Below are 18,313 nucleotides of genomic sequence, written 5' to 3' on the forward strand. Positions count from 1 at the left end.
GGCAACTAACTTTTTCTGCAGTTTTTGCTTCTATGTCGTAAGTTCGTATTTTAAGGGTAATTTTTGTAGGACTTACGGCAAAACTGTAAGAATTGGCAGGTCTGCAATATACCAGTATTCAGTATTATCACACACCCCTAATTTTAAGAATAATGTGGGAACTTTTATTGAGGTTTTCTTGTATACAGATTGATAATTAAACATCCAGAAATCTGCCTCAGAGGTTTTTATGCACACAGATTTATCAACTAAACATCCAGAAATCTGCCTCAGAGGTCTTCTTGTATGCAGATTTATAACATCCAGACATCTGCCTCAGAGGTCTTCTTGTATGCACATTTATAACATGCAGGAATCTGCCTCTGAGGTCTTCTTGTATGCACATTTTATAACATTCAAGAATCTGCCTCAGAGGTCTTCTTGTATGCACATTTATAACATCCAGGAATCTGCCTCAGACATCTTCTTGTATGCACATTCACAACATCCAGGTATGTGCCTCAGACATCTTCTTGTATGCAGATTTATAACATCCTGGAATCTGTCTCAGAGGTCTTCTTGTATGCAGATTTATAACATCCAGGAATCTGCCTTAGAGGTCTTCTTGTAAGTAGATTTATAACATCCTGGAATCTGTCACAGAAGTCTTCTTGTATGTAGATTTATAACATCCAGTAATCTGCCTCAGAGTTTATTTTTCTGCACACAGATTTACAACATCCAGAAACCTACCTAAGAGATTTGTTTTTTGTACCTAAATATCCAGGAATCTGCCTCAGGTTTTCACCAATTTATAACTAAACATCCAGGATTTGCCTGCTACATTGTTAGAAAATTAAATCCAAACTCAATTTGACAAACAGTAATAATCCAAGCTCAAGTTTCAATCTATGTAAATTTCAAGATCCTCCATGAGATAAGTTGGTATTTTTCACCATGTAAATCACGTGCAGTGCTGTCATTTATGTGATTTCTTGTTGTTAATATATTGCTTAGCCTTTTTCAGCCCCCAAATCTTCCTTACCCATTGTACCAGTCATCGAGTCCAACTGCAAACAACACAGACCATGATCTACCTTTGCACAGTGCATCGACAGATCAGGGTCTCTGTTGTTTGATCTACTAATTACTCCTAACAAACTTCATAGACCGAGATCTGCTGGTGTACTGTGACGTTCTGTGCAATATGCAGTTGGACTTGACTTATAAGTACATTTGGTACCAAGACCATCGTGTTAAGTGTACATGGTACAAGAACACTGTCTAGAACTAATCATGCAGAAACCCAAACTGAAAGATGAACAAATACTCAGACCACAATATTAAAACAAAACAGGTACTGTTTCATGGCGGGCATATTAAAACTGAAACTTGGCATTTAGCAAAGAAAATGGGGGAAGGAAAGTTTCCCAGCAAATTTCTTTTTCCATATACAACTGTCTTTGATGACATCATTTTTAAGAGCGGGACAATGTATCTAAATGGCAGGGAAAGTATGCTTGCATTAACAGCTCTTAAATGTGTATTGACATTTAAATATAATTTAAGTACTGACAATATATAGATATCATTTTTATTGAGGCGATCCCCACTGACCTGTACAGAAGCAGATACAATCTGACCAACATGGTCATAGTCAAGAGTGGTCAGTTGTGCAAAGCGACTAGCGTTGGTGTTCAGGATAGTCCGACTGTTACCAAATGCTTCTAACAATGTCAACATAGCATTCAGCTTGTCCACTGAAAAATTACGAGAAACAAAGTGAAAAATTTATCTAATGTTTAGAGAGTATGAATATATACATTCTTTCATCTGTGCTCCTTTCACATGAAAATGAAAGGCAAGCAAAAGATACATTTGTTCTATGAGTTTCATAAATTTCATATGAAATGAGCACAAATGTATGATTCTATTCATCAAAAACAATTACTGATTTAATTATACCAAACTGCAGAATTGTGTAATGAAATGACACTGAAATGCATTTGGATGCCTAGAGCTTTATACCTTTATGATGTCATTTGTGACATCATGAGCTGTTATTGCTTGTGTTACATATTTGAAAATATTATTACGGTATCATTATATTTTTATACATACAGTTTCATCAAGACATTTCATATTTGTGCAAAAAAAAGTAATGCATTTATGGTTTGTAAATGTTTTGGCTGAATTGACTGGTTCATTTGCTGCTCTTGGCTCTGAAACAACAACATTCCTGTATACCCCATGCACAACATTTACTAAATCTACTCAAAATACTATTTTGGACTTTTACATCATCAATTTTGGACTTTCACAATATCATTTTTGGACTTTTAGATAATCATTTTTGGACTTTTACATCATCATTTTTGGACTTTCACATTATCATTTTTGGACTTTTACATCATCATTTTTGTTTTTTTACATCGTCATTTTTGGACTTTCACATTATCACTTTTGGACTTTTACATCATCATTTTTGGACTTTCACATTATCATTTTTGGATTTTTACATCATCATTTTTGGACTTTTACATTATCATTATCATTTTTGGAATTTTACATTATCATTCAGAACCCAGACAACTTCATATGCCTTTGTTTTACATATACTATTTTTCCTTAGACTGTCCACCATAGCTAACATACTGTTGCAACTACAACAGCCCTTGACTATTTCTAATATGGCTAACATATTACAGCAACTACAACAGGCCTCGACTATGTCTGCACTGGCTAACACCCCTTGACTGTGTCTACTATGCCTTACAGCCCTTGACTATGTTTACTATGGCTAATATATTATGGCAACTACAACAGCCCTTGACTATGTCTACCATGGTTAACATATTATGGCAACTACAACTGCCCATGACTATGTCTGCCATGGCTAACACCTCTTGACTATGTTTGCCATGGCTAACATATTATGGCAACAACAACAGCCCTTGACTATGTCTGCTATGGCTAAACCCTTTGACTATGTCTGCCATAGCTAACAGCCCCTGACTACGTCTACTATGGCAAACAGCCCTTGACTATGTCTGTCATGGCTAACAGACCTTGACTATGTATGCCTTGGCTATGTTTGCCATGGCTAACAGCCCTTGACTATGTCTGCCATGACTAACAGCACTTGACTATGTCTGCCATGGCTAACAGACCTTGACTATGCCTACTATGGCAAACAGTACTTGACTATCTTAATTTTAACACACAGACCCGGAATATGTCTGCCATGGCAAACATGCTGCTGAAACTACAATGGCCCATCACAATGTCTACTATGCCTTACAGCTCTTGACTATGTCTACTATGCCTTACAGCCCTTGACAATGTCTACTATGCCTTACAGCTCTTGACTATGTCTACTATGCCTTACAGCCCTTGACAATGTCTACTATGCCTTACAGCTCTTGACTATGTCTACTATGCTTTACAGCCCTTGACTATGTTTACTATGGCTAATATATTATGGCATTTACAACAGCCCTTGACTATCTCTACCATGGTTAATATATTATGGCAACTACAACAGCCCTTGACTGTCTGCCATGGCTAACACCCCTTGACTATGTCTGCCATAGCTAACAGCACCAGACTATGTCTACTATGGCTAACAGTCCTTGACTATGTCTGTCATGACTAACAACCTTTGACTATGTATGCCATGACTAACAGCCCTTGACTATGCCTACTATGGCTAACAGCCCTTGACTATGTCTGCCATGACTAACAACCCTTGACTATGTATGCCATGACTAACATCCCTTGATTATGCCTACAATGGCAAACAGTACTTGACTATCTTAATTTTCACACACAGCCCCTGAATATGTCTGCCATGGCAAACATCCCTTGACAATGCCTAATATGGCAAACAGCACTTGACTATCTTAATTTTAACACACAGACCCAGAATATGTCTGCCATGGCTAACATGCTCTTGAAGCTACAATGGCCCATCACAATGTCTACTATGCCTTACAGCCCTTGACTATGTTTACTATGGCTGATATATTATGGCAACTAGAACAGCCCTTGACAATGTTTACTATGGCTAACAGCCTTGACTATGTGTACTATGGCTAACAGCCTTGACTATGTGTACTATGACTAACAGCCTTGACTATGTGTACTATGACTAACATAATGCAACTACAACAGCCCTTGACTATGTCTACTATAGCTAACATAATGCAAGTACAACAGCCCTTGACTATTTCTACTTTGGCTAACACCCCCTGACTATGTCCACCATAGCTAACATACTGCAACTACAACAGCCCTTGACTATTTCTACTCTGGCTAACACCCCTTGACTATGTCTACCATAGCTAACATACTGCAACTACAACAGCCTCTGACTATGTCTACTATGGCTAACAGCCCTTGATTATGTTTACCATCCCTAACAGCCCCTGAATATATCTACTACGGCTAACATACTGTTGCAGATACAAAGCCCTCTACTACAATCATTAGGTACAGAATGTGCAAATGAAAATCATTTTCACTTTCTTTCCATATTTATAGGTTACTGCATTTGTATGGGAAAATATGAATGAGTTTTGGGATGGAATAATACACGAACTTGTGAGTGCAGTATATCCTTCCGACCAAATGAGTTCATATTTTCCCATACAAATGCAGTAACCTTTTTATTATATGCTAATTTTTTTATTCTACCTAAGGTTTAATTATATAAACAAAATACACTACAAGAAACAACGTAAATGAATGAATGCCATATTCCAAATTAAATACACAAGCGCAGATTTGTCATTACACAATGACATCATTATTAATGCGCACATAACTCCGCCCAGATAAATTTGAACTTAGTCGCGCGCTTGACATAACTTTCGAAAGAAAATGGCGTGTCTAGTTAAAATTGAATTTGCAGTCATATTGTGAATGAATGCACATTGCAACAACTGTTCCATTTGATCTGGAATGAATATACTTTGGTATTTTGTTACGATTTGACGAAAGTTTGTGATTTTGGACTGGATTCATCTGTGCAAATTATACATGAAATACATCGGATTGAAGTGGCGCAGGAGAAGCGTGTTTACATCTGCAAATGTGTTTCTGTTTCTGTCAATGAATGTTTGAAATCATAATGTGGGGAAAATATGAAGTCTTTCAATTGCAATTATCAAAAAGACGCTAATGAATTTAATGCTTATTTCATTTTGAGTGCGGTAAGGAGGATGAAATTGCACTTATCATCGAAATTACAGCACAATTTCAAAATGTGTAATCCAGATTCAAAACCGATGACATGGCTCATGTAATTCGGATTTGCAGAATTAAGAAAATACATTTTTAGGAAATTCAGGATTTAAAACTGTACGTATATTTTATTTTGCCATTCTTATCACCAGATAAAGAAGACAGTATATGCCTTGTCACTTGTATGTTATTTGTAAGGACCTTTTCTTCCATCATTTATATAATGTGGCTAGCCTAAATCCGTAACACTGTATCAACACTGAATGTGCCAAAACAGTTCTTTTGCAGTCCATGAAACATGTTTTAGTTCATTCAGAAACAAATTTAAGCAACCACAACGTAAAGAGCCTCTTACGCGAGTGTACATGATTTGTGTACAAATCAAAAGTGCTGGCGTCTGCATCATTGTTTGTTTACAAAAGGAAGTAGTTCCTTTATGCACATGAATGTTATATGTGTATTGTCACGCGCATTCAGTATCGGGGAATACTAAACGATTCTAACAATGTAAAGTTAACGGGGGGTAAAAATGAGCATATAATAAGAAGAGATCTTAAATCCTCTGTTGAATCCCTATTCAAATCATTCGATGATTTTTTTCTTTCTTCTCTTGCTTCAAATCAAATGAGACAGGAAAAAGAAAAAAGATTGTGGATCATCAGTATGGATGTACCATAGAAATACCAAGTAGTTTCTGAAAGCATTTAAATGATGGAAGAGCATTTAAGTGACTGGAAGAGCATTTAAATGACTGGAAGAGCATATAAATGACTGGAAAAGCATTTAAATAAAATGACTGGAAGAGCATTAAAATGACTGGAAGAGCATTAAAATGACTGGATGAGCATTAAAATGACTGTATGAGGATTAAAATGACTGGATGAGCATTAAAATGACTGGAAGAGCATTAAAATGACTGGAAGAGCATTAAAATGACTGGATGAGCATTAAAATGACTGGAAGAGCATTAAAATGACTGGATGAGCATTAAAATGACTGGAAGAGCATTAAAATGATTACTATTATCAAACAAGTTTTACAGACTTTTACGACAACATAAGTACAAAGATGACATCTAAAGTATCATTTAGTGCACTCATCTCACATGGTTTTCCCACATGAGCAAACTGTCTCACAGCTATACAAGAATGAGAGAACCATTTTTGCTTTTATACAAGTCAGACTCCTCTGCAAACAGCATAGACCCAGATCTGCTGTCACATAATGTGCCAGTAGATCTAGGTTGGGAGTAACCAGAACAAACAAAACAGATTCTGATTTGCTGTTACATCATGTGATGGCAGATTAATTCTATTTGTCTGCAGCTGGACCAGACTTGCAGGCAAGTATGTATAGTAAATGGTCAACGTAGTAAATGGTATAGTAAATGGTCAAGTATGTATAGTAAACGGTCAACCATCCAAAGTTAGTGTTATCTTTCCTATTCTCAGATTACTTCTACTAGCCCTAATATCTCATGCCAACAAGTAAGACATAGTATCATGATGTAAGCATTGATAGAACTTTTTACATTTATTCTGCTTGACCCAAACTGAATGAACAACTTACCTGACAATATATTGTTAACGCTGCCCGCAGCCACTGTCAGATAGTGTAAGGCATGATGCATGTTGGCAGTTTTTCCACTCCCACTGCGGCCCATGAATACAATGGACTGGTCTTGTCTAGTGTTCAGCATGTCCCTGTAGGCAATCTGCCCCATGGCAAATATATGAGGGGGCATATCCTCTTGCTTACAGCCTTTAAACATCTGAATCACCTAAAGAATACAAACAGGAGCACCACATTTAACACATGATAAGCCAGTCCTAACGAAGTTTAAAAATGTATTGGGCCAGGTAATTAAAGAATGTGGTGTGTCTGTGTATTCCCTGCTAATGCTAATCCCAATGACTCAAGTTCAAGACAGATCTGAAATGGTTAAAGTTCATTTAATTTATTTTCCTTTTATGGTACCTTGAACTAGGGGTGACTTTTGCCTTGAAAGATGTGGCATGACTGTGATATGTAACACTTCCTCTAGTCACAATGTTAAATGCTTCTTTAAAATAATTTTGGTGGTTCAACGTTTATAACCCGAACAAGAAAGTAAGTCACCAATTTACATTTTTTGCTTGCTACGACATTGACCTTTGATAAAGTGTAGCTGTTGTATGCATCGCACCACCTACCAATGACATATACAGTGTATATGGATAAAATTTGATGTCTCAGTCATTCAAAACTTATACTTGACTAAGGATGCAATTCATAAATCTCACATGCAGATTACACACTATCCCACTCACTCTCACACCCAAATCTGTTGTTGTTATGGGTTTAACACCTTTTTTTCAGCCAGCACATATTAGGCTATACATGGTAGCTAACATATCTGGTGGAAGAAGAACCTGAGGAAACCCCAGATAGAACCACCGAGCTACGAGAAGCTACTGGCAAGCTTTCTTACATGCCTACATTGGACTGAAGCCCAAGGCTCAAACCCATGTGCACGTAGGTGAGATGTCAGTAATCTCTAAAGGCGAATGCCATAGACAACTTAGCCATCCAGGGCCCTTACCGAAATCTTCAGATATATATATAGCAGTGTTTCCCTTTACCCTCATTTGCGCTTCAGAAACCCCCAAATTTTTTATTTGACCCCCATTTTTGGTACCAAAATTTGTTTTTTACTCAGTCTGACCCCCAGTTTTGACACCAAGGTGATTTTTGACTCTCAGTCTTGCACCCCTAGGGGATACACTGATATAGTGCTATCCCTGGATTCTATATAAGATTGACTGATAATAGTAGGCAGAATTAATATTTCAATATAAATAATACTATCATAAAGGTTACAGAATTTTGAATTCATACTCTACAGAGATTTGAACCCAGGTATGCGGGTAAATGGCACCCATCGCCTTGCCTGCACACACGAGCCCATATTCCCTAACAACTGCGAAAACATCACCAAAAAATGAAGTTACTCAATCGATGTTATATGCACTCGTGTGTATCAGACACACTTGCATGACGAAATAGTATTATTTGTATTCTATGAAGAATTTCTTATACATATATGACACAGGCTATACATGAAGCCTTCAAAACAAATGTTCTCAATCATTCTTCAATCAATACCCTGAACAGGAATTTCTCATATATACCTCTAGTAATGTGGTTTTTAGAATAAGAGTCAGCAAAAGTTTGCACTGATAGAATTCTCTTCATCAATGAGCTGACCGATTGACTGGTTGGGATTTAACAGTGTATAACTATCAAAAACAAGAAACAATTTCTGATCTAAAAGCAATCTGAGATCAGGCACTGAGACAGCAAAGATTTATCACTCAAACTCAGCCTCAACTCAATATACCGATGTCTGATTGGTCAGCGATACTGATGTCTGATTGGTCAGTGATACTGATGTCTGATTGGTCAGTGATGCTGATGTCTGATTGGTCAGTGATACTGATGTCTGATTGGTCAGTGATGCTGATGTCAGATTGGTCAGTGATGCCAATGTCTGATTGGTCAGTGATACTGATGTCTAATTGGTCAGTGATTTGAGGCCATGGGATCTTAAGCCAAGTCTGAGCCTGAGCAGGGATATGCACAATCAGAACTGGAAACTCTTCTCACCTCTCACTGCATATCATGTTCAATATAGTTACCTTGAAAAGTTATGCTATATTACTTCTTACATGCAGGTGAATTATTTACACTATTAACCATACTCACCATTAAAAAAAAACAATATACAATTTACAATTCCAATCCATTCAAACTTTCAACGAATGAACAAGATTTTATGTCAATTTACATTATATCATTATGTTCAATAACATGCAGTAACAATAATGCCTTTTGTGGATGAAGGTCTTTGCAAAAACATGTGGTTAATTGTTTACACTGTAACCACACCAAAACTGACTTTAAAACTCAAGAAGACAAGTTTTACAATTCTAATCCTTTTCAACCAAGTGATCTCTTATATCAATGTACACAATAGCAATTACTTACCATAAATGGTATCAATTATTTACATAACATCAATTATTTAAATAACATCAATTATTTCCTATAGCATTGATATAAATATGCCTTATATGCAGAATGGTGTCACATCTAACCAACAATCATCATGCAAGTTTTGAAGCTCTTTAACTTTCAGCCAATTTTAACCAATTAGATGCATATAAAATTATAAACAGATGATCAGTTCAGAACTATCAAGTAAGGGATATAAAAAAAACTGGGGTTTTTTTTAATGTTCTAAATTCTGTTTTAAAAACAGGCAGAATAAACCCTCCTCACTTTATGTCCAATCCTTTGCTTTTACTCAATAATTCCTAAAAACCAGTAATTTTCTGGTCAGTTAATTTTGATTTGTTAAATAATTACTTAAACCTGTATTTTGCTAGTCAGTGTAAATTTGATTGGTTCAATAATGTCTTAAAACCTCTAATTTGCTAGTCAGTGAAAATTTTATTGGTTCAATAATTCCTTAAATCCTGTATTTAACTGGTCAAACATCAAACTTCCGCTTTTGGGAATTTGAGTAGGAAGATCTGAAAAGTTATTATTTATAATCTACTGGGGATAATCACTCTTGCCCTCCAGCTTTTCCTGCTAAAGGTCATGTTATTGCAAGACATAACACAAAAATCCCATGTTCTTAAATGCACATTTTAACTTCCTATTCACACTCACCCATGTACAAGATAGTGATCCATGGGTCACAATGCCAAATCCAACACCTACATTCACTGTCTTCCATCTAAAACTGCATATATGAAGTTTGTTTTTTAAAGAAACATCATGCAATTGAAATCTATGTACATCTGAGCCTTCAACCCCACCGAAGGATCCCTGGGGCTGAAGCAAAGAGTGACACCCTTCTTGAGATGGTTACCAATGGAAAAAGGTCACTAAAATTTGTATAGATTTTCTACCTGACAGCTTTAAAGCATATCAGATGGAGGGACAGGGGGTATCGCATCTGCATGCATAATGCTGACAAACAGAAATACTAATTATTTCTAGTCATATCTTCAATATTAAGGACCAGTTGGATGTGCATGCACGTTTGTGTGTGTGTGTGCATGCATGGGTATGTGTGTGCATGCATGCGAGTGCACATGTGCATGTGTTTTGGATTTTTAGTTTATTTTTTAAAAATTTCAGTCATAGCGTTACACTGTCTGCAGTGTGACACTTTATAGTGATGTCTAGCACTGGAGCATCATACCGCAGACATTATGCTTAATGTCCCACCCAGTAACATTATCCTGACACCAGGCTGATCAGTCCTTACACTAACCTCTTAATGCTGAGCACCAACCGAAGAAGCTACTTATAAGTCTTGGGCATGGCTCTGCCAGGGTTCGAACCTGCAACCTCCTGCATCCGAGGCACACACTCTAAACACTCAGGCCACCGGAGCAGTCCAATTGGATGCAATGACTACTTGTGTATTAATGTTACAAATAAAATCAATTATAAAGCTATATTAACCTGCACATAAAGATAAATGGAGGCATCTTGTCAGCCTCCCAAATGGTTGTTTTAAACATGCTTAACAGCATATATTTATCCCATTTCAGTTTGTTACTGTAATGTAATTTTGCTTACCTTTTCTGAGTATATCTGTAGAGGCTGCATGGAGTTAATGATGATCAGAGATGGGCCTGCATATGTATGGACAAGGTTGCTACCATAACGTTGCCGCAGGGTGTGCAGACAGCTGGACTCGTTAAGATAACGCAATAAGGCCAAATCCTCTGCACGATCAAGCTGGGGTGGGTTGGCCTGTCAACAAAAGCAAATAATTAAAACAAAACATAGCTGCTTCAGAACAATTTTTATTGTGTGAATAAGATGTAACAATGCCACTATGAATACTGGTAATAAATCTTTTGTCTTTATTACACTTTCAACTAATTTAATCAATTCAGCTTATTCCAACAATTTTTGCATATATTTTGTAACTCTTTTACTACTAACATAAATAGTTTTGTTTTATTTAGTTGCTTTGATACATTTGAAAACAAGAGTACCATGAATGGCATATTACTCATATGCCCTGTGTTTACAAGTCTTCTATGTAAGCACCAGCAGGCTACAGTTGAAGCTTGAGATTACTTACCAACATGTCTCAATAAACTATACACAGTTTGAACCGCCTTGGGGAATTTTGTTTTCAAAACTTTTCAAGGAGTATTTTTCTGGGAAAAGATTTCAAGGAGTATTTTGTTTTATGAAAACTGAACCATACCCATGTATTACTGTTAACTACTGGTGTTGTGTTTCATTTGATCCACCCAATTTTACCCAATTTTATTATTTTATTTGTTATTTTTGGACCAAATATAAAAATACAAAAATCATTAATTTAAAAAGAAAAATATTTTATTCAGTAATAAAATAATAATAATAATAATATTAATAATAATAATACAATTTTGTTTTACCTCCATTAAATTCAAGGAGTTTTTGATAGAATTCAAGATATTTTTCAATAAATATTCAAGGATAAAATAAACGTTATTTAAATTTTAGGAATTCTGAAGATAACTCTTTTAAATTCAAGGAATTTTGAAGGTAACTCTCTTAAATTCAAGGTTTTTTAAGGTTGTATAAACTTCTTATCAATGTATGCAGTCCAGAACTGAAGTTACTGAGCAGAAACCATGATTTTCTCTTTATACTTACCGTGATCATGATCCCTGATGCTGAGACCACAGAATACAATAGAACAAATGTTCCTCTCCAAAACACATTTTCTTTTAGCAACAGTGACCCTGACCTTATACCTTTAGATCCCAAAATCAAGAGATTTCTTCCTTAACCCAAGTGATAGCCATCTACAAACTTTGGTCTTTGTCAGCAATGTAGAACTGATAATATTGTGCGAAAACCATTATCCTTCTTTCAGTCACAGAAACCTTGACATTTGACCACAAGTCTTCTTTTTTATCCAGAGTGCAAGAGTTTAGCCCAGGCCTTTGAAGTGGAATTAATATTATTGTGCAGAAACTATTTTTCTTCTTTCAGTCAGAATAACCTTGATCTTTGACATTTTCATTCCCACCTTCAATAGGCTTCTTTCTTTTCCTACATGCGTTCCATTCACAAAGTTTGGTCTGGCTCTGCGATGTTGAAATAATATTATTGTGCAGGTCATTTTCTTCCTTCAATCTTACTGACCTTGACTTTTGACCTCTTGAAACACAACATTGATAGGCTTCTTTCTTACAAGTGCAACACATCCACAATATTTGCTTAAATGCAGGTGGTGGAGGACACAAGTAATTAAGCAGAAAAGAAACAAATGGACACACGTAAAGTATCATAGCATAAAAAATTCTATTTTATAAAAAATAGTGAAAACTGCATGATTGGGAATATATGCCCAAACTGCTGAAAAGCAGAATTTGCCTGCTAAAAAATCATGGTCTCTCACAATAGGTCATAACATTATATAATAATAAATCCATGCACTGAGAATTGTATCTCTCAAGATCAGTCTTTTCACACAGTATTGGTTTGATAAAGACAGGTTTAACTATATAGTAGATATGAATGTCAAATCAGCAATAACCTTTTAAACAATAGTAAATTCAGTTATCAGTATCACACAGTGGTGTTACATGAAATTATGTGCTCTATTTTTTTTTAATATTCAAAATATTACCCACAAAACTATATTCAAGTTTATATTCAAACTCACTCAAAATTCTGACATCTGATTGGCCAAGGTCAAATCACAAACCAATCAGACAACAATGTTCTGACATCTAATTGGTTAATGTCAAATCGTTAAAATAATCAGACATCAGAATTCCAGATATGAATTTGAGTATGAGAAATTTTTTATAATCTAGGTTCCAAAGGTTGAGTAATTCTTCATTCTCCAATTGCAAGTTTGACAAAAACATCAAGATAAAAAATACAATGTTGTATATGTATTACTTACTATGATTATACATGTCTGTGAAACATACTTTTCTAAGTGCTTTAAGGCCAACAATTTCACAGATAAAGGTTATTAACCAAATTATCTTAACCTAATTTCACATTCATACATATAAATGTTATTATTTATTCATTTATGTATATAAAACACATTACATTAACATAACAGAATGTAATTCCATATGCCAAGGGTCACCATTGTCTACAATTCTACAATTCTCTTATGTTACAAGAGCAGAGATGATATATATATATATATATATATATATATATATATATATATATATATATAGAGAGAGAGAGAGAGAGAGAGAGAGAGAGAGAGAGTGAGAGAGAGAGAGAGAGAGAGAGAATTTCAAGACAAGAAAGAGAGAGAGAGCGAGAGAGAGATAATTTCAAGACAAGGCAAAACGTTGTTACCCTCAAGTTGTAAAGGTTACAACTTATGAGGTATATAAGAAAAGAACATAAATATAGTGTGTGATATTATTACATAATGTTTAACAGTGGTTACAAGATTGGGAAAACATAATCTAAAAGCCTGCAAATATTTTTTTACGAGTCATATGTTACCTTTATTCATGAATTGATTATATTTATGTTAATTGATTCTATTAATAAATATCAGTCCTGGAACTGCAAATATGAGGTATAAATTTCCTGATAAAAATAAGAACATGATAGAAGATAGTGATATTCAATGCCTATGTCTTGAGATTGACAGTGTGCAATTCCCATGTGGCCTCTGAAAAATACTGACATGTTTGATGAAGTAGTGCATCGGAAAATGGCTGCACTATGGAATTTTCCATTCACTCATTAAGCCCCTATACAGCTTATTTCTAAGTATTTTCCTTTACAACTCCCCTTTGTCTCTGAATTTTTTTCTCAAACTAATAAATACTTGATATGTGGCTAAATTATACATTTCTGCATGTTCCTTTGTCAAGAAATGTATTCCCTTCCATTATTGATACCTCTACAAAAATATGCTAGTGAACATCAGCAACGCAGAGGCAAAATAATACCATCAAAATCATATATAAATGGATATCAGTGACTGCAAGGCAAACATACCGCCTATAAAAAAAAACACTAGTACACATCAGCACTCGTAGTCAAAAATTGTACATCGAAATTACACTAGTGGAAACCAGTGACTTCAAAGCAAATCTAAATTCATAGAATAAATAAGGGCACCATATGACAAATCTCGAACATGCTGAGTCAGCAACCACTAATGAATCAGCTCATCCATCAGACGGGTCCAGGAAACATTTTGAAAACTCAGCAGAATCATATGATAGAAGTTTATTAAAATCTTATTCTGTTATAAATGGCACAATACCTGCAAGCTTTCTCATAAAAAATTTGCAACAATCGCAAAAACATTAAAATATACCTTCTCAATGTCATCTTCATCGACTTCAATAATTTCACCCCCATGATCAAGGCGGATCTTGACTCTTCCTTCTGGCATTGTTCCATCCATCTTTAGGAGGGCAGCGGAGGCAAATCCTCCCTTGTGGACCAGCCACATGCGCTCTGATTCCATCCATGACTTCTCACTCTGGACTTCTGTTTCTGATCGTGCCTGTAAAGAAAATAAATAACATATGTATATAATGCAGCATAAATACAATCAAAATTGTGTACAACTGACACAGAAATGATACTTTCATTTATGGAAAAAATTAGTTCCTAAGCGATCCAGTAGTGACTTTGGAACACCTCAGTTACTGATGACAGGACTATAATGGACCATACAAATAAAGGAAATAATAATCTGTATCAATGCTTAACCTAAGATTCGAAAAAAAAAAGTCCATGCGTGAATACTGATATTTATGAATTGTACCTGTAAGTAACAAACATTTTACATTCTAATACATTATTCTACTTCTTCAGTTTCTGGGAATATGAAAAATTCGAAATTTTACAAAGTTTTTTATTGTTCAAGTCCATCTTAAAAAATAATGTACCTACTCCGGTATTTTTCCAATTCAGACCAAGGAAAAGATTTGTTTTTAAAATGATTCATTAAGAAAAATACGGAGAACATATTTGCTTGTAATGAGTTAATAACGGTTATATTTCACAGAGAGAGTGAAAATACTTACATTTTTCAACCACGAGATGAAATATATTTATCATTCATTCGTATCAAACAAATTTTTCTTTTTATTTTATGCTCAAAATGTACTGGCGAACAAACTATATAACACTGAACTATTCTTACTGGATCGCATAAAATATCAGCCATTTACCATTTTTGTTTTGCTGTGTTTTGTGTTTATTTGCACAGAAAATATAAAGATTAACATAATTCTCCTTCCCAATTCAAAGTAAAATACAACATTAAGAAAAACAAATAATTTGCACATAATGTTGGATTTGAATTCAAACTGTCTTTAATGGCAGGTGGTCATACTTACTGCACAACTATGTAAGCATGTAAGAATAACTTGGTTATCATACAATCCATGCCAATTGGCGGCCAGTGAAAAAAAAAAAAAAACTCCAGTGAAATACTGAGCTTATTTCTCTCAAAAAATCCAGTAATTCACAGCCTAGCATAAACTAAATTCAAATAGCATCAACAACTAGAGCAACTTTCATAACTTGTCATTTAAAATCCCAATTCTTTTTATTACATTTGTTCTACCTTCCTCTGGACAGTGAACAAGGGGTCAAAACGCACTTCACAACATTTAAAAGTAGAAGTTAGTTTTACAACACTGTATATGTATTTATATATAGCCTGTCATACATGTATGTTGACACTTTTCTGGATCAGGGTATAATTATAAACAGGAAAACTTCTGAACATCTACATATGTATTGATTTATGAACAGAATGCCATTAAAGGCATTCAATTTCCTACTTCTACATTAAGAAGTTTACATTAAGCTGAAAAATTAAAGTTTCACTTTGAAATTAAACTGGCAGTAAATTATCCATGAGAGATCTTTATTAAAGAAAACAATTACCTGAATATCCATAACACCTATTATCAATGTGCTGAAAGCATTCACACATGTACATGTATATTCCATTCACCTGTTTGTCAAAACCTCTATGACATGTTTGAAGGAATTGTAATGGGAGTTTCATTCTCAGATCATTATTAATGTCTTTTTAAATTGCCAATATACCATATATATTCAGTTATAAGTCAATCTACAAACAATACAGACCCCGGACTGCCATCGCATAATGCGTGGCAGATCAAGGCCCATGTTGTTAATTGTACTCATCACTCTTAACAAACCGTACAGACCCAGATCTGCCAATGCATTATGTGATAGCAGGTCTGGGCCTGTGTAGTTTGCCTATAAGCAAGAAAATATAGTACTTCAAATGTGCCATTTTTTGAGGAGTTAGCAATTTTCATGAATTTCGTGGTTGCCACTAACGACAATGGACCACGATCTCCCATAGCCAATCAATCTAAATTATTCTGCATTATAATGTATGTCGGTGAATTTATAAGTAGACCAGAATCCTCTGTATCAAATCAATCTAAATTATTCTGCATGATGATTTACGCAATATCTGAACATTTAAACGTGACGAGATCAATGGTAAGCAAACTATAATCTCTTTATAAAGCCACGAAAACTGATACCCAGTAATATAAATGAATTATCAGTATTAATGTTTTACAACCCAATACTTTTAACTGAATTATAGTAACAAAGGCATAAAAACAATTGGGGGGAGGGGCTTAGCCTAGTTTCTATCAAAGAAGTAAACAAAGAGTGACAAATTAGTCCTTAGTTTTTATCTTGTATCTAGGAATTTAAAGCTGGTAATCATAGGTTCATCTATGGTCATAATCACACGACTGTTCGCAAAGTTCTACCCTAAAAGTAGGTCATGGTTCCAGTATCAAGGGAAAAAATCTGACCCCTTTAGTATATAAATGAAAAGCACGTAACAGTTCTTTTGATTTCAAATATATGAATGTTATGTCAAAAAAATGTCTTCATTGTGCCGATTTCTTTTTTAGAGATCAAATGTAAATTGCACATCTGAAGGCCATGAAAAGTTAATGTAAAATTTTATAACCAAAAAAAACCTAAAATATAAGTTTTCTTTCAACAGTATACACTGGAGACACTTTCCAGTGTAGGATTGACAGTGTTGCACCTTGAGCATGGGATTACGTATTAACCACAATTTTGGACCCCATATCCCCCAAATCTGTATGATCCTTTGCATCCTTTGGGCATGGTTTCTTGACCAATACCTTTAATGCAAAAAAAAAATTATTTGTCCCTTTGAAATTTGTTCTAGTCCCCCAATTTTCGTATGGGGGGGGGACAAACATATTTCAATGGGTCAAGGAACAATGGATTGATTAGCTTATACTGATAAAGTATCCAAATTACATGCTTAAATAGATTCTAAACAATTCAAGTATTTTTTCTCCTTTTCCCAGTGATTCCAGTTTACATTTGCAATGTGATGTTTTTACATGTCATGAGCCAATATGTACCTGATGTACAGCAGAAGTATATTACAGCACACTCCAACTAAAACAAGTCACCCTCAGAAAATAACCCTTGTAAGTAAACTATGGTAGATTGAATGATTTGGGTTGCCACCTGATAAGGTATAAATACTGCCATTTAAAGTAAACTATAGACAATGCTTACCTTTTATTCACCTGATCTCTGTTTGGATTGTATGCAACACAAGAAAGCCTTCATTAATCTTTAGGTTTATAAACCAGCAAACTCAAATGCAAATATCAACCATCATAAATGGTATACAAGTACAATTTTTCTACAGTGGGTTATGTTTTGTTTTTCGATGTTTTACGGCACAGCAACATAAGCTGTATGTTATTTATAGTGTCGTGTCAACTGGAGTAAAGTGCCTTGCCCAAGGACACATCATAAAAGCAACCTGAGAAGATCTGGAGGTAGGATTCAAACCTGTACCCTTTGTTGCATGTCCTGTACTCTAACCACTGAGCCACTGTTGCTCCTACTATGGGACTGACAAAGAACATATATAATGTGCCTATACAGATATGTTGTATTTGTGACAAAGAGGCAAACATATTTGCCATTAAACAAAACAAAAAACCAATACAATACT

The 18,313-nt window shown here is 35.0% G+C and overlaps 1 protein-coding gene across 10 annotated transcripts in view; it reads right to left on the bottom strand.

Moving 5' to 3' along the window:
- LOC149775581 (unconventional myosin-XVIIIa-like) overlaps positions 1 to 18,313 on the bottom strand; it is a 287,486-nt gene that overhangs the window by 161,552 nt on the left and 107,621 nt on the right. For all 10 annotated transcript variants that reach the window (XM_089943593.1, XM_089943592.1, XM_089943594.1 and 7 more), the window contains 4 exons: positions 14,606 to 14,797; positions 10,861 to 11,037; positions 6,793 to 7,003; positions 1,597 to 1,739 (listed from right to left, as the gene is read on the bottom strand). In XM_089943593.1, coding sequence (XP_089799719.1) covers positions 1,597 to 1,739; positions 6,793 to 7,003; positions 10,861 to 11,037; positions 14,606 to 14,797 — 723 coding nt within the window. The remainder of the gene's footprint in view (positions 1 to 1,596; positions 1,740 to 6,792; positions 7,004 to 10,860; positions 11,038 to 14,605; positions 14,798 to 18,313) is intronic.

The sequence above is a fragment of the Sinohyriopsis cumingii genome, chromosome 19 (assembly GCF_028554795.1).
Source record: "Sinohyriopsis cumingii isolate HCF-2022 chromosome 19, ASM2855479v2, whole genome shotgun sequence".
Taxonomy (NCBI): Eukaryota; Metazoa; Mollusca; class Bivalvia; order Unionida; family Unionidae; genus Sinohyriopsis; species Sinohyriopsis cumingii.